Source organism: Pongo abelii, chromosome 18 (assembly GCF_028885655.2).
Source record: "Pongo abelii isolate AG06213 chromosome 18, NHGRI_mPonAbe1-v2.0_pri, whole genome shotgun sequence".
Lineage (NCBI taxonomy): Eukaryota > Metazoa > Chordata > Mammalia > Primates > Hominidae > Pongo > Pongo abelii.
In genome coordinates, this window is record NC_072003.2 from 68,746,580 (window position 1) to 68,772,860 (window position 26,281).

At 41.3% G+C, this 26,281-nt stretch overlaps 1 protein-coding gene across 1 annotated transcript in view; it reads left to right on the plus strand.

Annotated features, from left to right (window-relative positions):
• SNTB2 (syntrophin beta 2) overlaps positions 1-26,281 on the plus strand; it is a 126,055-nt gene that overhangs the window by 67,535 nt on the left and 32,239 nt on the right. The window contains exons 3-4 of the mRNA XM_002826582.6: positions 10,430-10,640; positions 20,560-20,702. Coding sequence (XP_002826628.4) covers positions 10,430-10,640; positions 20,560-20,702 — 354 coding nt within the window. The remainder of the gene's footprint in view (positions 1-10,429; positions 10,641-20,559; positions 20,703-26,281) is intronic.

Consider the following 26,281-nt stretch of genomic DNA (forward strand, 5'->3'; position numbering starts at 1 on the left):
ACAGGCATGAGCCACCGCACCCAGCCATAAATCATTTCTGAGAATAGGTACCTATAGTGCTGCTGATGTAGCTGGGTATTGAAGAAAAAGGCAAAATGTTATAAAGTTTCTATAGAAACCCGGGGTTGTGGGAGTGGGCAAAGAAGGAAGGAAGAAGATGATATGACTTGGCTATATTGCTAAACGTTGTGCTACTTCATCATTCACTAAGGATTGAAGTCCAGTTAACCTTGGTCTTTGTTAAAACTTGGGGGCTGAATTTTCTTTGACATATTTATACACTAAAGACATTTGGTGATGGTCAGATGTGAAATAGATTTTCAGAACCAAATGGAGAGGGGAGTTTGGGGCTACAAGAGTTGTACTATTATACCTTCCTTTTCAGTAAATGATCAGTCTACTCGACCGTGGCATACTATATAAGGAAAGGTCTTAGAAGATCCACACTAGTTTTGAGATTCTCAGTCTTAATGCTGCAAAGTAACTTGTTCTAATTTTACTTAAGATATCAAAATTTGGCCGGGTGCAGTGGCTCACACCTGTAATCCCAGCACTTTGAGAGGCCAAGGCGGGTGGATCACTTGATATCAGGAGTTCGAGACCAGCCTGGCCAACATGGTGAAATCCCGTTTCTACTAAAAATACAAAAATTAGCCAGGAGTAGTGATGCACGCCTGTAATCCCAGCTATTCGGGAGGCTGAGATAGGAGAATTGCTTGAACCTGGGAGGTGGAGGTTGCAGTGAGCTGAGTTTGCAGCACTTTGCAAAACTCTGTCTCAAAAAAAATTTTAAAAAATAAAAAATTTTGCAAATGATTTGCTTTTTGTAAAATATAAATTGGAAGAGATTCAAGGTTATTCCTATGATGATACCACTTATACTTGCATTTCCATGCGCTTTTTAGACATAAAAGCAGTAGAATTACAAGGAATTTGCAAAAAATATGCATGACTTCGGCTATACTCATGGGAATGTGAACATCTGTGTGTCTTGGCAGAAAAAATGTACAGAACCATTAACTAATTAGACCTCAGTTATGAGAGAAGATAGAAGTTAGGAAGATAGGCTTTGTAATGTTGGTCAAGCTACTTGTTTTCCACAAGCCTTGCATTTCCCCTGTATAAAATAAGATTATAGGAGGATTAAATAAGACAATAATAAGTTCTCAAGTTATTATTATAGGCATTGTTAGTGTCCTTGTGACCTTAAATAAGTTCCTTAATTTCTCTGTCCCCCTGTTTTCTCTGTAGAATGGACATAATATCTGCTCAACTATGTACTTTAGAATGAGAATAAATAATATCTATAAAATAACTCAGAGCTGGGGGCTCATGCCTGTAATCCTAGCACTTTGGGAGACTGAAGCGGGTGGATCACTTGAGGCCAGGAGTTTGTGACCCTGTCTGTACTAAAAATAACAAAAAATTGCCCAGGCATGGTGGCACACACCTGTAATCCCAGCTACTCAAGAGGCTGAGGCATGAGAATCGCTTGAACCTGGGAGGCGGAGGTTGCAGTTAGCCGAGATTGTGCCACTGCACTCCAGCCTGGACACACCAGGTGACAGAGTGAGATTCTGTCTCAAAAAGAAATAAAAATAAAATAATGAAATAACTTGGAGCTCATTGGTCCTTAAATTTATCTCAGCTCTGTTAAAGGAAATATCCATTTGTTTATCTGTTTTTTATTGATAGTCACTTGAACAATTTCCAGTGTGGAGTTAGTATTAATAAAGTTACTGAATATTTTTGTACTTTTCCTTTTTTTTTTTTTTTTTCTTCTGGTTTAAAGGCCTCAGAAACATTTTCATTTCTGTTGGGTAAATTCGTAGGAGTGGAATTGCTGGGTCAAAGGATAGGTGCATGTTTAGTTTAAAAAAAAAAAAAAAACTAGGCCAGGCTCAGTGGCTAACGCCTGTAATCCCAACATTTTGGGAGGCTGAGGTGGGCAGATCACCTGAGGTCAGGAGTTCAAGACCAGCCTGACCAACATGGAGAAACCCCGTCTCTACTAAAAAAACAAAGTTAGCTGGGCGTGGTGGCTCATGCCTGTAATCCCAGTTACTCGGGAGGCTGAAGGAGGAGAATTGCATGAACTCGGTAGGCGGAGGTTGCGGTGAGCCGAGATCGCACCATTACTTACACTCCAGCCTGGGCAACAGGAGTGAAACTCCATCTCAAAAACAATAACAACAAACTGCCAGGCTGGGCACAGTGGCTCATGCCTGTAATCCCAGTACTTTGGGAGGTCGAGGCGGGTGGATCACCTGAGGTCAGGAGTTTGAGACCAGCTGGGCCAACATGGTGAAACCCCATCTCTACTAAAAATAAAAAAATAAAATAAAATAAACTGTCAGACTTTCTTCCAAAGTAATTGTGCCATTTTATGTTCCTGCCAATATATGAGAGTTTTCATTGCTCCACATCCTCACCAAAAGGTGTCAGTCTTTTTAATATTTACCTTTGTGATGGGTGCATAGTGGAATCTTTTTGTGGCTCATCCTTCATTCTTATCTAAAGCCTTCACTTTCTAAACCAAAAATGTGTTTGATATTAGAGGGAAATACCCTTTTTTTCTGCTTTACTACTTTGATTTAGTTCCATAGAGCTGAGAAAAAGTAAAAAGTGCTAATGATCAGAATGAGTAAGTGCAGGGGAAGAGGAATTTTACTCCCTTCCTCTACCTTGAGTTTTCAAGACCTCACTGGATGCATCTTGATGCATCTGGTAATTATACGTATTTCATTCTGGAAAGTGAACACTTATTAAATAATGATGAAGTCCAAGGAGAGAACATGAGCCCCTTCCTTAGCAATCAGTATTGTAGGCAGTGTAAAGTTTAGGAAGAACAAGGTGTTCTTAAACACTCCTTTCGGAAATGTAAATCCACGTTCCTTGCATTGGTTCACAGTGCTTCAGTCATCTCCACATTGGCTGTTTTCCATGTAAAAGGTAAATTTTGCCTTTATAATGTGTAAAAGTATATGATTATTACTAAGTTGAACACATAAGTTATATCAAAGACTTTGCTAAACAGGAGAAGTAAAGTAAGCTAGACTTATAGAATCCTGTGTACCTAAACACTGATTTGATTCATCTGATCAAAATGTTAATTGCATTTCTCAGAAAATCCTCTGGTTTGACACGAGGCCAAAACTTCACACATTATAGCTATCTCCTCTTCTCCCTTGTGGACCCAAATGATTACTGGCAGATTGTCTCCATATTTTTATTAGCAAAGTTTTCATTGGAATTTGCTTTTAAAATAGCAGTAGGCTTTACAAATTACTTTGTCCCCTTCGTCAGTTTTTTTTTATTTTTTTTTTTGAGATGGAGTCTCTGTCGCCCAGGCCGGAGTGCAGTGGCACAATCTTGGCTCACTGCAAGCTCCGCCTCCCGGGTTCACGCCATTCTCCTGCCTCAGCCTCCCGAGTAGCTGGGACTGCAGGCGCCCGCCACCACACCTGGCTAATTTTTTGTATTTTTAGTAGAGACGGGGTTTCACCGTGTTAGCTAGGATGGTCTCGATCTTCTGACCTCGTGATCCGCCCACCTCGGCCTCCCAAAGTGCTGGGATTACAGGCGTGAGCCAGCGCACCCGGCCCCCTTTGTCAGTTTTAATGGTTTCTTCAAAGGTGGACTCTTTTGGATACTAGACTCATCAGTCCTATTTTGGAGTTTCTTTGCTGTTTCTTCTAATTTAATTTTCTATTTCGCAATCCCTTTTCAAGAAAAATCGCAAAATTTTTCTTTTCATAAAAAACTGGTTAACTGGCCAGGCGTGGTGGCTCACACCTGTAATCCCAGCACTTTGGGAGGCTGAGGTGGGTGGATCACGAGGTCAGGAGATCGAGACCATCCTGGTTAACATGGTGAAACCCTGTCTCTACTAAAAATACAAAAAATTAGCCAGGCGTGGTGGCGGGCACCTGTAGTCCCAGCTACTGGGGAGGCTGAGGCAGGAGAATGGCGTGAACCCAGGAGGCGGAGCTTGCATTGAGCCAAGATCGTGCCACTGCACTCCAGCCTGGGCGACAGAGCAAGACTCTTGTCTCAAAAACAGAAACAAAAACAAAAAAACTGGTTAACTGTCAATGGGAAATAACTTACTGTCTATTCTCATCTTTTTTCAGCCCAGTGGTCCCGGTATCTACTTGTGTTTAATCAGGCTTAGTTTTATTTTATAGCAGATTTATTTTCCATTCTTCCAGTTATTAATAACTAGGATCTGAGACATCAGGATTTTCAGAACTCAGACTGTGTCAAAGGAGGAATGTCTGAGAGATTGTCCTAGGAATTGTATGATGTGTAAAGACTTTCAGAAGGTGAACATTCTGTGCCTTGAGAAGGATGAACTGATTGCTATCTGTAGTGCTAAGTAGGTCAGTAGGAGGAGTGAAGGAAATTTCTGGTCAAGGTTTTGCAGCTGAACATTTAGCATGTGCTTAAAAGATGTTATACTGGTTACAGTGCCAAAGCAACTAGATGGAAATAAATAGTCCCTCTAGGAAATAGTCAGCCTGATATACGATCTGAAATAAGGACATCATTGCCTCCCCCACCCAGTTTGGTGGGATGAGGGTGACTCTGAATCTTCTGCTTGAATGAGGGTGGGGCAGTCACTGGCCACTGGATGTGGGGAATGCTGACAGGCTTTCAGCCATACCACTCAGAGTAAAGCTGCATGCTTTACTCCCACTTCCAGAGGTAATTGGTAACACTGCTTCCCCGGCCTCTTAGGGATTCTCCAACATGGATTGGCTGGGATTTGGCTCTTTCCACTTTTCTTAAATCGGCTAAGTCATTTAACTCCTCTGTTTACTAGCTTCCAAAATTTTGTTGTAGTCACTCCTCTCCTGTTCTTGGATTTGTAAGATTATGCTTTTAAAAAAATCCCCTTTAAGTTTCGTGGTGACTTCTTACATACAACCCCAAAAGCACAATCCATAGAGAAAAAACTGACAAGTTGAACCTCTTTAATATTTAAAACTTCAGCTCTGCAAAAGACACTTAAGAGAATGAAAAGACAAGCCACACATTGGGAAAAAATCTTTACAAAATACATATCCAATAAAGGACTGGTATCCCAAATATACAGAGTGACCAAGCACGGTGGCTCATGCCTGTAATCCTAGCACTTTAGGAGGCCAAGGCAGGAGGGTCACTTGAGCCCAGGAGTTCAAGACCAGCCTGGCAACATAGTGAGACCCCGTCTCTACAAAAAAAAATTTTTTTTAAAGTAGTTGGGTGTGGTGGTGCACACCTGTAGTCCCAGCTAACTGGGAGGCTGAGGTGGGAGGATCACTTGAGACCTGTATGGTCAAGGCTGCAATGGGCTCTTAGGGTGGAAGAATTTCTGCCCAGTAATCTGTGTCCCTACTGATGACTTCTGTGTGTAGTCTCATTTTTCTTGCGTTCAATTAAATCTCACCAGGCCATTTCTGTCTTTATTGTAATTCATCTCACATCCCACCATAAAATTATTTTATTATTATTTTTATTTTATTTATTTATTTTTTAGAGACAGGATCTCACTCTGTCACCCAGGCTAGAGTACAGTGGTACTATCATAGCTCACTCTAGCCTTGAACTCCTGTGCTCAAGAGATCCTCCCACCTCAGCCTCCCTAGTAGCTAGGACTGCAGATGTATGTCACCATACCTGGCTAATAAAAAAAAATTTGAGGGCCGTGCACAGTGGCTCATGCCTGTAACCCCAGCACTTTGGGAGGCCAAGGCGGGCAGATCACGAGGTCAGGAGATCGAAACCATCTGGCTAACACGGTGAAACCCCGTCTCTACTAAAAATACAAAAAATTAGCTTGGCATGGTGGTGGGTGCCTGTAGTGACAACTACTAGGGAGGCTGAGGCAGAAGAGTGGCGTGAACCTGGGAGGTGGAGCTTGCAGTGAGCCGAGATCACAACACTGTACTCCAGCCTGGGTGAAAGAGCGAGACTCTGTCTTAAAAAAAAAAAAAAAATTTTTTGTTGGGGCTGGGCACGATGGTTCATACCTATAATCCCAATACTTTGGGAGGCTGAGGCGGGTGGATCACCTGAGGTCAGGAATTTCAGACCAGCCTGACCAACATGGTGAATCCCCCTCTCTACTAAAGATACAAAAACTAGCCAGGCGTGGTGGCACTTGCCTGTAATCCCAGCTACTTGGGAGGCTGAGGCAGGAGAATCGCTTAAACCAGGAGGTGGAGGTTGCAGTGAGCTGAGACTGCGCCATTGCACTCCAGCCCGGGCAACAAGAGGTAAACTCTGTCTCAAAAAAAAAAAAAAAAAAAAATTGGTTGGGGTGGGGGGCGACGCAGTGGCTCACGCCTGTAATCCCAGCACTTTGGGAAGCTGAGGTGGGCGGATCATGAGGTCAGGAGTTCGAGACCAGCCTAGCCAACATAGTGAAACCCTGTCTCTACTAAAAATACAAAAACTAGCCGGGCGTGGTGGCGGGCACCTGTAGTCCCAGCTACTCGGGAGGCTGAGGCAGGAGAATTGCTTGAAACCAGAAGGCGGAGGTTGCAGTGAGCCAAGATCGGGCCACTGCACTCCAGCCTGGGCGAAAGAGCGAAACTCCGTCTCAAAAAAAAAAAAAAAAGTTTTGTAGAGATGGGGTCTCACTTTGTTGCCCAGGCTGGTCTCAAACTCCTGGCTTCAAGTGATTTCCCCGCCTCAGCCTCTGCAAAGTATTGGGATTACAGGCATGAGTCACTGTACTTGCCTAATTTTTTTAAATGGTGGTAAAATACACATAACATGAAATTTCTTAATCATTTTTAAGTGTACAGGTCAGAAGTGTTAAGTATATTCATATTTTTGTACAACCAATGTCCAGAAATTTTTCTTCTTGCAAAACTAAAATACTCTAGTCATTAAAAAACTCCCCATTTCACCCTTCCTTCAGCTCCTGGCACCTACCATTCTGCTTTCTGTGAGTTTTCTCTAGATACTTCATAAAAGTAGGCTCATATGTTATTTCTTCTTTCGTGACTGGCTTATTTTACTTAGTATAATATCCTCAATGTTGATGCATGTTGTAACATGTGTTAGGATTTCTTTCCTTATTAAGGCTGAATAATGCCATTATATGTATATACTACATTTTGTTTATCCATTCATCCATTGATGGACATTTGGGTTGCTTCCTCCTTTTGGCTATTGTGAATGATGCTGCTATAAACATGGGTGTACAAATGTCTCATAAAATTATTTTTTAAGTTCATTGTTTTGATCATGTTGCCCTCCTGTTGAGAATTCTAAATGATTCTATGTTATTAATAGTGACCAATTAAGGCCTGGCACAGTGGCTCACACCTGTAATACCAGCACTTTGGGAGACCGAGGCAGGCGGATCACTTGAGGTCAGGAGTTCGAGACCAGCCTGGCCAACATGGTGAAACCCTGTCTCTACTAAAAATACAAAAAGTTAGCCAGGCTTGGTGGCGTGTACCTGTAATCCCAGCTACTTGGGAGGCTGAGGCAGGAGAATCGCTTGAACCCGGAAGTCAGAGGTTTCATTGAGCTGAGATCGTACCACTGCACTCCAGCCTGGGTGAAGAGCGAGACTCCATCTCAAAAAAAAAAAAAGTTACCAATTAATATTCAGACCTAACCTGCTATTCAAGACCCTCTAAATTCTGGAACCAAGCTACGTCTTAATATGTTTAGGTATAGAATAGGAAATCAAAGAGCTCATCAGAACTGTATCTAAATAAAAAGCAAATAGCTTAAAACTTGTTATCTAAAGGTTTTCCTCTGAGTAATATGAACTTTCGAATACGGACTTTTCTTAAGCCTTTTGGCTGTTCACGACTCTTATTTATTTATTTTTATTTATTTATTTTTTTTCTTGAGACGGAGTTTCGCTCTGCTGCCCAGGCTGGAGTGCAGTGACACGATCTCGGCTCACTGCAAGCTCCGCCTCCTGGGTTCACGCCATTCTTCTGCTTCAGCCTCCCGAGTAGCTGGGACTACAGGCGCCCACCACCACGCCCGGCCAATTTTTTGTGTTTTTAGTAGAGACGGGGTTTCACCACGTTAGCCAGGATGGTTTCGATCTCCTGACCCCGTTATCCGCCTGCCTCAGCCTCCCAAAGTGCTGGGATTACAGGCGTAAGCCACTGCGCCCAGCCACAACTCTTATTTTATGTCTTCTATTTTCTAGAACTTTTGTCCTATTTTGCTGTTACCATAGAACTTTGATAGCATATAAAAGATGGATAGATGGTAGGTAGGCCTGGAAGTAGCTAGATGATCTACTTTTTTCATCACTGTATCTCCAATACCAGTGCCTAGCACAATATTTGGCATATAGTAGGTGCTCAATAAATGTTTAAGAAAGGATAGACCAACCAGAATTCAAATGAAAATGAATATTTGCAATACAAAATATGACAATTTAAAGTATTTGGAATTATAAAGGGTTTAGAAACTTTGACAAAAGAGCTTCAAAGCAGAAATGCTAGTGTACTTGTAAATTGCTTATCTTTTTGACAAGTGGCATAGAATCTGATGATAGTGCTTTTAGGCAGCAAAAACTGTGTTCAGAAAATAATGTAAAGAAAACTCTCTCCCTGGTCATTGGCAGTTTGTCAATTTGTAGCCTACCATGAAAAACACTAATGGCCTTTTTTTTTTCCATTTTAAAAGATAGATATGTTCACAGCAGAGTATATATCTTAGTCATTTATTTATTTATTTGACTTTTAAAATTTATCTTTGCAAGAACTTTGATTAAAACACAAAACAATATTCAATAGATTGCTTTATAAATAATTTTTTCAATGTGTATTTAAAATATTTTAGCAATTTTCTAAAGGTTACTTTTGAAATATAGATTGTTCTCAGTGAGCATTAATACAGAACAGTCATAGTGTTGATCTCTTGACTATTTTTCTATCATAATTCACTAGAGGAGTAATCATATAAAAGTACCCAAACACAGTTCCAAATTTTCATAAAGAGTAATAATCTTCTGCTAATTTTCTTTTTCTTTCTTTTTTTTTTTTTTTTTTTTGAGAAGGAGTCTTGCTTTGTCACCCAGGCTGGAGTGCAGTGGCGCAATCTTGGCTCACTGCAACCTCCAGCTCCTGGGTTCAAGCAATTCTCCTGCCTCAGCCTCCTGAGTAGCTGGGATTACAGGCATGTGCCAACACGCCTGGCTAATTTTTGTATATTTTAGTAGAGACAGGGTTTCGCCATGTTGGCCAGGCTGGTCTCAAACTCCTGACCTGAGGTGATCTGCCCATCTCAGCCTCCCAAAGTGCTGGGATTACAAGCGTGAGCCACCATGCCCGGCCGCTAATTTTCTATTTGTTTCACATAATGTAAATTTCAGTTCATTATATGGCAGTACATCTTTTTAAGCTGGCACTACTTTATACCAGAATTTCCTAAATACTTAAAAGGGTATCAGTTCCTTCTTTACAGTGTGCCTATGTAGTTCAGCAAGCATGCTTTTCATGTCTTAGACATAGAAATTAAGGCAAAGTGATCTACTGTAGACTCTACAGTAAGTTCCCTCAGCTTATTACATTAACACTGAAATGACAGATCCAACAGTTGGTGTTTCTTTTTTTAATTTTTTCTCAGGTTCAGTAACTAGCCCAAGTTGGTCTTTCTGATTTTTTTTTTTTTTTTTTTTTGAGACAGAGTTTTGCTCTGTCACCTAGGCTGAATCTCGGCTCACTGCAACCTCCACCTCCCTGGTTCAAGCAGTTCCCCTGCCTCAGCCTCCCGAGTAGCTGGGATTACAGGCACACACCCCAACACCCAGCTAAATTTTTTGTATTTTTGATAGAGTCGGGGTTTCACTATGTTGGCCAGACTGGCCTCAAACTCCTGATCTCAGGCAATCCGCCCGCCTTGGCCTCCCAAAGTGCTGAGATTACAGGAATGAGCCACCGTGTCTGGCCTCTGATTTTTATCTTTCCACATGTTGTTTTCTTTGGAATTGGACTCTAGGGAATTAAGAGAAAGTATCTTTTTTTTTTTTTTTTTTTTGAGATGGAATCTCGCTCTGTCACCCAGGCTGGAGTGCAGTGGTGTGATCTTATCTCACTGCAACCTCCGCCTCCTGGGTTCAAGCAATTCTCCTGCCTCAGCCTCCTGAGTAGCTGGGATTACAGGCACCCACCACCATGCCTGGCTAATTTTTTATGTATTAGCAGAGACGGGGTTTCACCATGTTGCCCAGGCTGGTCTCGAACTCCTGAGCTCAGGCAATCCGCCTGCCTTGGCCTCCCAAAGTGCTAGTATTACAGGCATGAGCCACCATGCCCAGCCGAGAAAATATCTTTATTTGAGTATACAAATTTATTTGAAGAATGCAAAATTAAAATAGATTTGCAGTGATGTATTTTAAACCTGGCAGGTTTGGTGACTTCTGTCCTAGCTCACTTTTTTTTTTTCTTTTTCCACACAGATTGATAGAGCTACATTCTCCTGATAGCAGGAACACGTTGATCCTACGCTGCAAAGATACAGCCACAGCACACTCCTGGTTCGTAGCTATCCACACCAACATAATGGCTCTCCTCCCACAGGTGTTGGCTGAACTCAACGCCATGCTTGGGGCAACCAGTACAGCAGGAGGCAGTAAAGAGGTCAAGCATATTGCCTGGCTGGCAGAACAGGTAGGCTGGGAGGCAGGGCAGAGTATCACCTGGTTCCCATTCAGTGCCAGGATGGTTCCTCATTTAATATATCTGTAATACTTACCATGCAGTTAGGTCCTGGATATCTAGCTTGCAGATCTTTTGTTTTTCGGTGTTTTGTTTCACCTCCCTTTTTCTCCTTCTACCTTTGTCTATTTGTTGCTAATTATCCACTCAACCAGAAGTAGCTGACATAGTAATCACTATCATACTATTACTAAAGAAGTTCTTATTACCATCTCTATCCTTAATGACAGAGGATAATTTTCATGATTTTAGATCAGGGTCAGCTAACTTTTTCTGTAAAGGGCAAGATAGCATCGCAGCTACTTGACTCTTCTGTTGTAGCAAGACAACTGTCATAGGCAATAGGAAAATGAACGGGTGTGACTGTGTTTCAGTAAAACTTTATTTACAAAAACAAGTAAACTGGTGGTTGGCTGGATCTGGCCCAAAGGTCATAGTTTCCCAACCCTTGTTCCCTACTGGAAGAGCTTCTAGGAGCAGCAGGCTATAGTTGATTCCTCTGCTCTGGGAAAAGTATAAAATATACAAAATACTTTACAATTAGACAGAGGTACAATTGTCTTCCATAACTGAAAAGTGAAAAAAAGAGAAACAAGAAAGCCTGAGTGGATGTTGAGTGAAAGGAAAAGAACTTGAAAACCCAAGTTATTTTAGATCCCAGGTTTGACAAAAGGAGAGTAAAAGTTCTGTGTAACATTATGTTACATCTTTTTTCTTCACCATCAACTAGGCTAGAGGGGCTTGAAAAAAAAGGACTGGACTAGGGGGCTCAGAGATGAGTGTTTAAGTGCTAGCTCTGTTTTTCACTGCTTTTGAGTCTTTTCAAAACTTACGTTTTGAATCCTAGTTGTGCGTGCAAAAGGCCAGGGAGTGGACTAAATAACTGGTTTCCAAAAAAGCAGAATCAGCACAGGAAGGATTTTGTTCTTTCATTTTTGATTTTTTTTTTTTTTCAAGTACAGTTTCCCACTGGTTCCCGCCTTCTTCCCCAACATAGTTCTAACTTTTTTTTTTTTAAAAGCTGAGGCTGATTTTATTTATTTGAGGAGGATATTGTCCCCAAAACAGTTCTGATGTGGTAGGTCTGTTGGTGGTGCCTGGTGACCTTGGTGGTACCAAGTAATTGTGTTAATTGAGGGGTCAATTTTGGTCACCAGCGAGAGTAATTTTTTTATTTTATTTTTTGCCACTTCTCAACTTTTTATGAGCATTTCAAATAAAATTATAATAAATGAGAATGTAATATTAGTACAGTGACCATTTCTATAAAGCATAATTAGAATAAATAAATTAATGAAAGTCATGGTATAAGTACTTATGACTGAAAATTTTAACATTTTAGTTGTGTTTATCATTGTTTCTATATTTTATATGCTAGTTGAAAAACTGAATTGCATAGTAATTGTTCTGTGCTTTTGGCATTGTTCAAAATCCTCATGATTTTAAAAAGGTAGCACATTCACATGGTTGAAAAATCAAACAAAAAATTAATGGGTGAAAACTCTTGCCGTCATTCCCGTTACCTATCCACCTGTTATGCCCTTTGCCCTGGAAAGGTAACAACTCTTATTCCTTTCTATTGAATCTTTTGAGAGTTTCTTTATGCAAATAAAAAGAAAATATGAGGCAGGGTGTGGTGGCTCATACCTGTAAAACCAACACTTTGGGAGGCTGAGGTGGGAGGATCACTCAAGACCAGGAGTTTGAGACCAACCTGGGCAATATGGCAAAACCCCATCTCTACAAAAAATGTAAAAATAAAAAAAAATTAGCTGGGTGTGGTGACATGCACCTGTGTCCTTTCACACATGCGCTGTCCAGATCCTTTGGCTCGTATGTCCAGGTAGACTAGATAAGGATATCAACATTATCTGCGTATATTCAGTTCTTAAGTTTCTGACAGTAGATAGTAAAGCTTTGGTTAGTAAGGGATTTATCCAAAGGTTCACATCAGTTCCTAAGTTTGGATAGTGAGAGTTCAGAGGGTAGGGGATATTTCTTTTTTGTTGGTTTTTTTTTGGAAATGGAGTCTCGCTGCGTTGGCCAGGCTGGAGTGCGATGGCGCCGTCTCGGCTCACTGCAAGCTCGGCCTCCTGGGTTGTTAATACTAATTTTTATGTGACTGATTTTACCCTTTAACTGGTTATATTGGTTTTTGGTTTTTTGTTTGTTTTGTTTAATTTCCATGTTCACAGTGTTGTTTTTTTTTAATTGGCAAATAATTATGTATATTTATGAGATACGGTATAATGTTTTGATACGTGTATACATTGTGGAATGCTCAAATCAGGCTAATTAACATATCCATCACCTCAAATATTTATCATTCTTTGTGGTAAAAACATTTAAAATTTTTTATTTTAATGTATTTTGAAATATACAATTTATTTTTTTGAAATGAGGTCTCACTCTGTCGCCCAGGCTGGAGTGCAGTGGTGCGATCTCGGCTCACTGCAACCTCTGCCTCCCAAGTTCAAGCGATTCCCCTGCCTCAGCCTCCCGAGTAGCTGGGATTACAGGCACATGCCACCACGCCCAGCTAATTTTTGTATATTTAGTAGAGATGGGACTTCACCATGTTGGCCAGGCTGGTGTTGAACTCCTGACCTCAGGTCATCCACCCGCCTCAGCCTCCCAAAGTGCTAAGATCCGGCCAATACATTATTATTAAATATAGTCACCATACTATGCAAAAGATTACCAGAATGTATTCATCCTGTTTAATTGAAACTTTGTACCATTTGACCAACATCTCATTTTCCCCATCTACCCCTTACCCCAGCCTCTAGGAACTACCATTCCACTCTACCTTTTTTTTTTTTTTTTTTTGAGACAGGGTCTCATTCTTTCACCTGGGCTGGAGTGCAGTGGTATAATCATGGCTCAGTGCAGCCTCAACCCCCTGGGCCCAAGTAGTCCTCCCACTTCAGTCTCCTGAGTAGCTAGGACTACAGGCACGTACCACCACACCAGGCTAATTTTAAAATTATTTTTTGTAGAGATAGGATCTCACTGTGTTGCCCAGGCTGGTCTCAAACTCCTGGGCCCAGGTGATCTTCCCACCTTAGCCTCCCAAAGTGCTGGGATTATAGGCATGAGCCACTGTGCCCGGCCTGGGTATGTTTTTTTTTTTTTTTTTTTTTTTTTTTTTGAGATGGAATTTCGCTCTTGTTGCCCAGGCTGGAATGCAATGGTACAATCTTGGCTCACTACTACCTCCGCCTCCTGGGTTTGAGCAATTCTTGTGCCTCAGCCTCTTAAGTAGCTGGGATTACAGGTGTGTACCACCATGCTCAGCTAATTTTGTGTTTTTAGTAGAGACGGGGTTTCACCATGTTGGTCAGGCTGGTCTTGAACTCCTGACCTCAAGTGATCCACCTGCCTTGGCCTCCCAAAGTGGCTGGGATTACAGGAGTGAGCCACCGCACCCTGCCGGTTATATTTTTAAAAGGAAATTTTTTTGAGTCCACCAAATGGAGGACATGTATTACCTATTAAATTAGTTTTTTAAAGCATTTGAGTATTTTTTTTAACTTTGTATGCCAAGACTTTTTTATTTTAGTGATATATACAAAATAAATCTAATTTTTTTTTTTTTTTTTTTTTTTGAGGCAGAGTCTCACTCTGTCGCCCAGGCTGGAGTGCAGTGGTGTGATCTCGGCTCACTGCAAACTCTGCCTCCCCCAAAAAAAAAAAAAAAATTTTGTGTAGAGACGGGGTCTCACTTTGTTACCTAGGCTGGTCTTGAATTCCTGGGCTCAAGCGTTCCTCTCTCCCACCTCCCAGAAGCTGGGATTACAGGCATGAGCCACCGTACCTGGCCTTTGGCTTTTCTCATTAATGCCCAGGCCTGGGTCTCCCACAGTCGCGAAGAGGCACTGCTGCTGCTGCTATCTTGTCTCTGCACCTGACCCTTCCCAGGACCTGTGATGCCAAGGCCATTGTGAGGGGCAAAAAAGTCAGCGTTTAGCCCCAGCTAAGCCAAGGGCTCTCGCTCTTCTGGTCTCCTGGGTCTGCCCTACCTGAAGACATGCGTGGTGAGTTGGCTCCAAGTAAAAGCACAGAGCATGTATCCACCTCGCCCATTCCCTGACAAATAATGACATATATTGTATATTTTCCAAGCATGGCAAAGTTGTAAAGGTTACTATAATGAAATATAAAGATACCAGGAAGAGTAAAGAGGTTGCATTTATTTTATTTTTGGATAAAATACTCTGCACAAAACAGTACTAGGGCAATAAACAATGGTTATTTGGTAGAGTGATAAAAGCAAGCGTCACTATTGATAACAGAAGAGCAGCCGAGTTCACCCAAAGGCAGAACTACTTTGATGAATCTAAGTGTTATGTTTGTGGGAAAAGTGGACACCTAAGTTACGCCTGTCCGAAAAATATGCTTGAAGAACGTGAAACTCCAAAGAAGAAAGAAAAAAAAGAAAGTTCCTGAACCAGTAGAAGAAACTGAAGAAGTAGAAGACAGTGAAGATTAAGGGGAGAATCCTACTCTTTGACAGCCTTATGCCACAGCATTCCAGCAAGCCAAAACTGAGGAAGAAGAAAAAAAGAAAATCCAGTTCAGGAGGTCCCTCAACATCAGATGATTCAAGACGTTCAAGAATAAAGAAAAGCACCTATTTCAGTGATAAGGAAAAACTTAAGTGATTACGATTAAAATTACATTTATTGGCCGGGCAGGCACGGTGGCTCACGCCTGTAATCCCAGCACTTTGGGAGGCCGAGGTGGGTGGATCACGAGGTCGGGAGATTGAGACCATCCTGTCTAACATGGTGAAACCTTGTCTCTCCTAAAAATACAAAAAATTAGCCGGGTGTGGTGGCGGGCGCCTGTAGTCCCAGCTACTGGGGAGGCTGAGGCAGGAGAATGGCGTGAACCCGGGAGGCGGAGCTTGCAGTGAGCCGAGATCGCGCCACTGCACTCCAGCCTGGGCAACAGAGCAAGACTGTCAAAAGAAAAGAAAAGAAAAGGCAAGACAACCAAAGAAAAGGTTTATTTTAACAGTTACTACTTTATGCCTTTTAACTCCCAAAGTGCATAAAGACTCAAGTTACGACCATATACATTCAATTGGTGTTAGTGTAATTAGTTATTTACTCTTTGCTCTCCATTTTTTATTGTAATAATAAAATAAAGAACCAGAAGTACATTGCCTGTGAAAAAGGGATTAAGGGATTTGGGAAATGAATAATAACTATTAGTATTTTCTCATCTTTAGTGCTATCCACCTCTGTTTATTAGAAATAAAATTTGAAGGCCCGGAGTGGTGGCTCTCGCCTGTAATCCCAGCACTTTGGGAGGCCAAGACGGTCATATCACGAGGTCAGGAGTTTGAGACCAGCCTGGCCAGCATGGTGAAACCCCGTCTCTACTAAAAATACAAAACTTAGCTGAAAGTGGTGACGGGCGCCTGTAATCCCAGCTACTCAGGAGGCTGAGGCAGGAGAATCCTTTGAACCTGGGAGGCAGAGGTTGCAGTGAGCCGAGATTGCACCATTGCACTCCAGCCTAGGCGACAGGGTGAGTCTCCGTGCCAAAGAAAAAAAAAAAAAGAAATAAAATTTGGAGAAAGCTGTAGTTTGGCCAGGTTTGTGCATGTGTAGGTGTTCAAACACAAGCAAAATAAAGCCCTAACATTCGTATCCCTTTTGTCTCTGGCCAGAAACTCAATGGTGGGATCCCCAAGGCTGCTTATGCTGATACCATAACCAAAAAACACATACCATATAGAGCAGACAGCATTTGACTTCACTGAAAGCAAACAGTATCTTTAAAAGTTAAGGCAAGGCCAGGTGTGGTGGCTCATACCTAGAATCCCAGCACTTTGGGAGGCTGAGGTGGGTGGATCACCTGAGGTCAGGAGTTTGAGACCAGCCTGGCCAACATGGCTAAACCCCATCTCTACTAAAAATACAAAATTAGTCGGGCATGGTGGCAGACACCTGTAATCCCGGCTACTCAGGAGGGTGAGGCAGGAGAATCGCTTCAACCTGGGAGATGGAGGTTGCAGTGATCCGAGATGGGGCCATTGTACTCCAGCCTGGGCAACAGAGCAAGATTCAATCGCAAAAACAAAACAAAAAAAAGTTAAGGCAAATAGGCAATCAGAATGATTAAACTTAGGTTTCATTTTTTTTCCAATGATAAGTAGAAGAGGGAAAAGATATTCTCTAAAAACTAAGGACTTGAAAGAGTTAAAAGAGTAAACACTTTGAGAAATGTGTTAAACAAAGTTCTCTTTCTTGAAATTGAACATTGCTTCTATTGGCATTAGCATTTTTCCTTTAGGGCTCAAAATACCTTTGGGAAGAAATACATTTAATTTAGGTTTTCCAAATGCTTATACTCTAGCCTTCAAAAATCTCTCCCTTGTAATTTAAGGGGAAAAATTATTTATTTGTTTACTTTATTTTATGTATGAAACAGGGTCTCACTCTGTTGCCCAGGCTGGAGTACAGTAGTACAATCTCAGCTCACTGCAACTTCCACCTTCTGGGCTGAAGTGATCCTCCCACCTCAGTCTCCTGAGTCGCTGGGACTACAGATGCACACCATCATGCCTGGCTGATTTTTGTATTTTTTGTAGAGATGGGGTTTTAGCATGTTGCCCAGGCTCAAGTGATCTGTCCACTTGGGCCTCCCAAAGTGTCAAGATTATAAGTGTGAGCCCCCACACCCAGCCAGTAAAACATTTATGTTTAAAAATCAGTTTATCGGGTTTTTTTTGTTTTTGTTTTTGTTTTTGTTTTTAAGACAGATTCTCACTCTGTTTCCAGGCTGGAGTGCAGTGGCACAATCTCAGCTCACTGCAACCTCCGCCTCCCGGGTTCAAGCGATTCTCCTGCCTCAGCCTTCTGAGTAGCTGGGACTACAGGCACACGCCACCATGCCCAGCTAATTTTTGTAGAGATGGGGTTTCACCATGTTGGCCAGGATGGTCTCGATCTCCTGATCTCGTCATCCGCCTGACTCGGCCTCCCCAAGTGTTGGGATTCCAGGCGTGAGCTACCATGCCTGGCCCAAAATCAGTTTATCATTTTAACCCTTTGGGAAGACAGAGTTTTATATGATATAACCTATTGAAATATTGTCTGTAATAATCTTGGGGACAAATATCTAGTAGTGAACATAAACTTGAAATTTTTTGGGGATATCTGTGATCCAAAAATGTATGATTCTAAGAGAACCTCTTTAGAGCTGATATTCTCCTTCCAGACATTGGAGAGTTAACCATAGACTAATATAATCTTGGAAAACTCAGGTTTACTGATAAGAAATGCATAATTCTTTCTACAGTATTTTGTTTGAATTCTCAGAGTTAGGTTTTGTTTTTTGTTGCTTTCAGCACATGGTAGAGCACTGGTCCCTTCACTGGCTAGAATTAATTTCCCACTTTGGGGATCTAGCTCGTGGCCTTGGCTAAGAGAAGAGCGTCCCAGTGATAGATGTTATAGCACAGAACCAAACCACTCAGGCCATTTCAGATTATAGATTTAAGGTTCTCTGTTGTGTCCAGATTACCTTCAGAAGTCTTTAAGGAAAACACGTGAAAAGGGCTCTGAAGGCAACACTCTAAGAGATAAGTGATTCATCATTTTGAATTCTCCTTGAAGCTGTCAGTGATGCTGAGCTGAAGGATCAGTGTTAAAATACAGTGTTGTTGAACAGTCCTTGCTCAAAGGTCTCCTGAGGAGGGAAAAGTTTTGATGATGACAGGGCTTTTCTTGAATATAGTCTGGCTTTTTGGCCTTGAATCCTTGACAGTATGGATAAATAGTAGTTGTTTTCCTGAAGTTTAAAACCTTTTTAGAGATAACTGAGCATTATACAAGTAAATTCAATGGTACCTTCTAAGCTGAAACATAAACTTCTAAAATACAATGGGCCGGGCACGGTGGCTCACGCTTGTAATCCCAGCACTTTGGGAGGCTGAGGTGGGTGGATCACCTGAGGTCAGTTCAAGACCAGTATGGCCAACATGGTGAAACCCCGTCTCCACTAAAAATACAAAAAATTAGCTGGGCATGGTGGTGGGCGCCTGTAATCTCAGGTAGTCGGGAGGCTGAGGCAGGAGAATTACTCGAACCCGGGAGGTGGAGGTTGCACTGAACCAAGATTGTGCCATTGCACTCCAGCCTGGGTGACAGAGCAAGACTGTCTAAAAACATAATAATAATAATAAATAAAATACAATGGAGAACTCTTGGAACATAGTTTAAGTGTTTTCTTAAGCTGCTAAGTTCTGGGTTAATACAGTTTTTAAAAAATACAACACAGTGAGGCCAGGCGCGTTGGCTCACGCCTGTAATCCTAGCACTCTGGGAGGCCGAGGCGGGCAGATTGCCTGAGCCCAGGAGTTCGAGGCCAGCCTGGGCAATACAGTGAAACCCCGTCTCTACTAAAATACAAAAAATTAGCTGGGCGTGGCAGCATGCACCTATTGTCCCAGCTCCTCGGGAGGCTGAGGCAGGAGAATTGCTTGAACCTGGGAGGCAGAGGTTGCAGTAAGCGGAAATCGCGCCACTGCACTCCAGCCTGGGCAACAGAGCAAGACTCCGTCTCAAAAAAAATAATAATAATAACACTATGGGTCTTGCACAGTGGCTCACGCCTGTAATCCCAGCACTTTGGGAGGCTGAGGTGGGTGGATCATCTAAGATCAGGAGTTTGAGACCAGCCTGACCAGCATGGAGAAACCTCGTCTCTACTAAAAATACAAAATTAACTGGGTGTGGTGACACATGCCTATAATCCCAGCGACTCGGGGGGCTGAGGCAGGAGAATCACTTGAATCTGGGAGGCTGAGACTGCGGTAAGCCGAGATCGCACCATTGCACTCCAGCCTGGGCAACAAGAGCGAAACTCCATCTCAAAAAGAAGAAAAAAAAATACAACATAGTGAATCGTGATCTGCGTTTTAAAAAATAGGATAGATGGGCCAGGCATGGTGGCTCATGCCTGTAATCCCAGCACTTTGGGAGGCCAAGGCAGGCGGATCATGAGGTCAGGAGATCGAGACCATCCCGGCCAACATGGTGAAACCCTGTCTCTACTAAAAATAGAAAAGTTAGCTGGGCGTGGTGGCAAACACCTGTAGTCCCAGCTACTCGGGAGGCTGAGGCAGGAGAATCGCTTGAAACCAGGAGGTGAAGGTTGCAGTGAGCCGCAATTGTGCTGCTGCACTCCAGCCTGGCGACAGAGCAAGACTGTCTCAAAAAAAAAAAAAAAAAAAGATAGACGTTAACAGATTACATTGCACAAAATAAGAGAGTTGTGTTATTTGGAAAATATTTTATTCAACCATCTATGTTGTATATATTGGGTTGCAATGTAAACTCTATTTTTTATTGTAAGTCTTGATCAAAAACTTTGATGTTTAGATTATACAGACTTATTTGGTAGTAGGAGTTTCTGTCCTATGTTTAGAAGATATTACACATCAGACATTCTGAAACTTACAATTTTGAACATATTACTATATATTTAATCAGAATTGACAATATTGGCCAGACGTGTGGCTCACACCTGTAATCCCAGCACTTTGGGAAGCCAAGTGAGACCCTATCTCAAAAAAAGAAAAAACAGAATTGGCAATGTTCAGTTATTACAGAATGGGGAAAAACTATGTTGTATCACTAGAGAATGTTTATAGCTCTAATACACACACCACTTCACACCTTCCAGTGGAGAGTCCCTACCAGTGTAAACTTGGTGAGATGTTTCCTGAATGTAAAGTCCATCAGGTTGGGAAAACAAACTGGAGACCCATTGTGTTAGGCCATCATTGAAGGAACTTTTACAAAGACATATGATTATAGTTAGCCCTGATTTCTGAATTTTTCCATTTTAACAGGCAAAACTAGATGGTGGAAGACAGCAATGGAGACCTGTCCTCATGGCTGTGACTGAGAAGGATTTGCTGCTCTATGACTGTATGCCATGGACAAGAGATGCCTGGGCGTCACCATGCCACAGCTACCCACTTGTTGCCACAAGGTAAGTAAGACTAAAGATAAGGAGTAAAATATTTATCCCACTCTAAATCTACAAAAGAATTGTAAAGTGAATTCTGTTATCTTAGGTGCCTAAAAGAGCATTTAAGTAGCAGATATAGTTGATGCAGACAAAAATGTTTTCTTTTATAACCTTATTGATCATTTTGCAGCTCCTAGCTCAGAATAAATTGTTTTTATCATGAGCGTTTTTGTGTGTACCTTTTAAGTTGTCAAAGGAACTTCCTAACTGTTGCCTTACAAGACTTGCTTAGTCATGAAGATTATAGGGGTTTTTTTTCTTTATTTTATTGACTGTGACTAGAAAACCACTGAAATTTTGGCAGCCTTTTGACTGAGTGATGAAATCATTTAAACCAGAATGTGGTACTGTGGATAAACCACATAACTCAGCCAAAATATTCTTCAACTTCTCTTTCTAATGTAAGAACACATCATTTTGATTCTATGAAATAAACATTGATTTGACCTGAAGCCACAGGGTGTTTCTAGCATTCCAGATATGGAGGGCTGAAAGGGAAAAGAATAGAGAAATTTAGACTTGGGAGCCAAGGTGTCTTAAGGGATCATAACTGTGAAACTAGAAAACATATCCAAACTCAAATTTTTTTGGACTTACAAAAGAATCAGGTGTTGATATAACTCAAAAACTATACATTAAAGAAGAGCGCCATGGAAAAGTATTTGGTAGTCAAAAGAGCTAAATGATGAAACTATCTGGAATATCCCAGTGGGAATAGTGGGGATTTCCTGCTTTGAGGAGACAAAGATTCATGTAAGGCAGAGTATTCTTTGCATTACTGGAAAAGTTTCAGTTTAAAAGATTTCCTTTAACTTGCCACATATATTATTCTTCCTTTACATATATTATTCTTTTTATAAAAAATATATTTTTCACATGGCCTTCCAGTAGTATCTCCGTAATTTAGAGCAGAGCTCCTAGATCACAGAATGAAGTAAAGGATTTGGTGAGCCTCAGTATTAGGGAGGTGTGTCCTCATTAATTCCTTTAGGACAGAATAGTCCTGCAGAAAGACTGAATTTAATTATCAGTTTCTCTTTTAAAAAAAATAAGATATACACTATTGTTTTTTGTAAATTTCTTAATATTTGGTTTTTTAAATCCCCACTAAATTATAACCTCCTTGCAGTCAAGAACTCTGACTTAGTCATCTCAGCACTTCCCACAATGCTTTGCGTGTAGTAGGCCATCAATAAATCTTAGTTGAATTAAATTCTTTACTTAAGTTATAGTTTCACTGTCATGGTTACATTAGGAACTTGACAGTAATCCTACAAAAATATGTGACCATGTCTTAGTAATTATAATTAGAGCAATTAAATATATATTTTCCAAAGATTTAGAATTTAAGAATATGGCTGTGGAGATCTCTTAAGTTTAAATTTTGTAGAATCAGCTTACACTTTGGTTCTGATCATAGAATGCAAGGAGGGTAGCTTTATTCTTTTTTAAAATGTGTGCACCTGGAAGCATGAAGCAGAAATTTACTACATTCGGTAGAAGAGCTTTTGTTTAATACTAGAAATTATAATGCCATAAGCAAATAATTTCTTGGCTATAGAGTAGATTAGGCGTGCACCATCAAAGCACTTTGGTACTAAAGAAGGAGGTGGGGTGGCGTATGTACTATCAGTGGTATTAATTTGCAAGTAGGGAAAAGATATAGACAAGATTTAAGAGCTAAAACTATAAAACTCATAGAATAAAATATAGTAGATCTTCATGACTTTGGATTAGGCAGAGTCTTCTCAGATATGATACCAAAAACACAGTTAACAAGAGAAAAAATAGATAAATTGGACTTTAAGAAACTTAAAAGCTCTTGTGCTTCAAATGTCACCATCAAGAAAGTGAAAAAATAACTCACAGAATGGGAGAAAATATTTCAAAATCATATATCTGACGAGACTTGTATCTAGAATATATAAATAATTCTTGGCCAGGCATGGTGGCTTACATCTGTAATCCTAGCACTTTGGGAGACCAAGGCAGGCCTATCATCTGAGGTCAGGAGTTCAAGACCAGCCTGACCAACATGGTGAAATCCCATCTCTACTAAAAATATAAAAATTAGCCAGTGTGGTGTTGCACACCTGTAATCCCAGCTACTCGGGAGGCTGAGGCAGGAGGATTGCCTGGATATGGGAGGCAGAGGTTGCTGTGAGCTGAGATTGCACCACTGCACTCCAGCCTGGGTGACAGAGTGAGACTCTGTCTCAAAAAAAAGAGATAATTATTCCAAGTCAGTAATGAAAAGATTACCCAATTAAGAAATGGGGCTGGGCGCAGTGGCTCACACCTGTAATCACAGCACTTTAGGAGGCCAAGGCAGGTTGATCACCTGAGGTCAGGAGCTCCAGACCAGCCTGACCAACATGGTGAAATCCCGTCCCTACTAAAAATATAAAAATTAGCCAGGCATGATGGTGTGGACTGTAATCCCAGCTACTTGGGAGGCTGAGACAGGAGAATTGCTTGAACCCAGAGATGGAGGTTGCAGTGAACTGAAATCTCACCACTGCACTCCAGCCTGGGCAACAGAGCCAGACTCCATCTAAAAAAAAAAAAAAAGAAATGGGAAAATGATATGAATAGATATTTGTCCAAAGAAGATATACAAATGGCCAATAAGAACATGAGAAGATGTTCAGCATCCTTAGCCATCGGGGAAACACAAATCAAAACCACAGTGAGATATCATTTCCCACCCACTAGGATGGCTATAATTAAAAAGACAGATAAAATAAAAAGTGTGAACAACGACGTGGAGAAAATGGAATCTTCATACACTGCTGGTGAGAATGTGAAATGTATACTTGCTGTGCAAGGCAGTCTGGCAGTTTCTCAAAAGCTAAACATAGAGTCACCCTGTGACCCACAATTCCATTCCTAAGTTATGCCTAAGAGTAATGAAAACTTATATCCACATCAAAACATATATGACTGTTCATAATAGCATTATTCACAATAGCCAAAGAGTGGAAACAACCTAAGTGTCCATCAACTGATGAATGGATAAATAAAATGTGACATATCCACACAGTGGAATACTGTTCTGCAGTTAGTAATGTTCTGATACACACTACAGTGTAGATGAATCTTGAAAACATTATGCTAAGTGAAAGAAGCCAGACACAATCAACCACATACTGTATTGTTCCATTTATATGAAAAGTTCAGGATAGGCAAACCCAGGATAGACAGAAGGTAGATTAGTGGTTGCCAGGGGGAGGGGGCTAATGGGTACAGGATTTCTTTTTGAGATAATGACAGTCTGCTAAAATTGAATGTGGTGATGGTTGCAAAATTCTGAATATACTAAAGACCACTGTACTTCAAGGGATAAATTGTATGGTGTGTTTTATATTTTAATAATTCAGTTATTTAAATAAAATAATTAAACCCAACAAGATTGAAAAGAGAGACTAAGACTGATTCCTAATAAACTGAATGTTATACTAAGTAAGCGATAGCATGCTACTGAACCTTTCTGTGCCACATATTTTTCATTTGTTAAGTGCACCCTAATGAGATAGGGTGGGTGTTAGTATTAAATGAGTTAATACTAATAAACTGCCTAGAATGGTGCCTGACACATTGTAACTGCTCAAGTGTTAGCTGCTTTAATTATAGTATTTATTATTAAACGAAAATTATGCCCAAGAAGAATTCTTTGTAAAAAGCATAATATTAGGCCAGGTGCAGTGGCTCACGCCTGTAATCCCAGCACTTTGGGAGGCCGAGGCTGGCGGATCACAAGGTCAGGAGTTCGAGACCAGCCTGACCAACATGGAGAAACCTCGTCTCTACTAAAAATACAAAAATTAGCCCAGTGTGGTGGCACGCACCCATAATCCCAGCTACTTGGGAAGCTAAGGCAGAAGAATCGCTTGAACCCCAGAGGCGGAGGTTGCAGTGAGCTGATATTGCACCACTGCACTCCAGCCTGGGCAACAGAGCAAGACTCTATCTCAAAAAAAAAAAAAAAAAAGTATAATAATTAGTTTAATTTGGTCATTGTTGAAAGAGGAGCTCTGGCCCAGCGTGCTGGCTCACGCCTGTAATCCCAGCACTTTGGGAGGCCAAGGCGGGTGGATCACAAGTTCAGGAGATTGAGACCATCCTGGCTAACACAGTGAAACCCCGTCTCTACTAAAACTACAAAAAATTAGCTGGGTGTGGTGGCAGGCGCCTGTAGTCCCAGCTACTAGGGAGGCTGAGGCAGGAGAATGGCATGAGCCCGGGAGGCAGAGCTTGTAGTGAGCCAAGATCGCGTCACTGCACTCCCGCCTGGGAGACAGAGCGAGACTCCATCTCAAAAAAAAAAAAAAAAAAAGAGGAGCTCTTAGCTGGGTGCCATGGCACGTGCCTGTAATCCCAGCTTCTTGGGAGGCTGGAAGAGTCACTTGAGCCCAGTAGTTCAAGACCAGCCTGGGCAACATAATGAGACCTCTGGTCTCAAAAAAATTAAAGGAAAGGAAAAGGAGCAGTTTTTTTGATCTGCCACCAATTTTTACAGATAGTCAAAGTTTCATATTAAAGGTGAGGAATTCAAACATGCTCATACATGCAAATTAAACTCACCATTAATTAAATGGGTGGGTCTTATAGAGCTTCCTAGACTGATTGTCTGCCTTCCTTCCTCCTTTCCTTTCCTTTTTCTTCCCCTTCCCCTTCCCCTTCCTTCCCTTTCCTTTTCCTTTCTTTTCTCCCCTCCCTTCCTCTCTCCCTCCTTCCTTCCTTCTCTCTTTTTTTTTCTGACGAAGTCTCACTCTGTTATCCAGTGTAGAGCGTGCAGTGGCAGGATCATAGCTCACTGTAACCTCAAACTCCTGGGCTCAAGCCATTCTCCCACCTCAGCTTCTCGGGTAGCTAGGACTATAGGCATAAGCCACTATGCCAGGCTAATTTTTTATGGAGGTGGGGTCTTGCTGTGTTGCCCAGTCTAGTCTCAAACTCCTGGGCTCAAACAATTCTCATACCTCAGCCTCCCAAATTTCTGGGGTTATAGGTGTGAGCCACTATACCAGTTCATGTTGTTTCTTAATAAGTTTAATTAATGTTAACAGCAGGGATTCTTTACTCCTTGTTCAGGAAGTACTGGTGGATTAGAATAAAAAATGACAGATGAAAGGTTTAGTTTTTCCATGTGGCCATGTTGGCAAGGTAGAATTGGTTGAAGTCACAGCACAATAGAATTAAGTGGGGCTTAATGATCTTCTACCAATCAGAGGGGGGAAAAGGGTAACCCTGAGAGAGATGAGAAGATGAAACCAGACCAGGAGGTATCCTGCGGAGGGAGGCAAGGCCAGAAAGTGTTTTTAATGTAGGGGAAAGGGAGTGTTTGAGATTTAAGTGAGTAATGAGAAAGGGCTGAATGTTTAATTTCCCTAATTCTATTGTTAATACTTTGGACCATGTTCTTATGAATGGATGAGACAGAATAAAAAAGGATTGCATAAACACATAGGTAAGGAAAAGAAATTAAGGACCTTTATTATGTTAAAAAAAGTAGATAACCCCTGAAAAATTAAGAATTG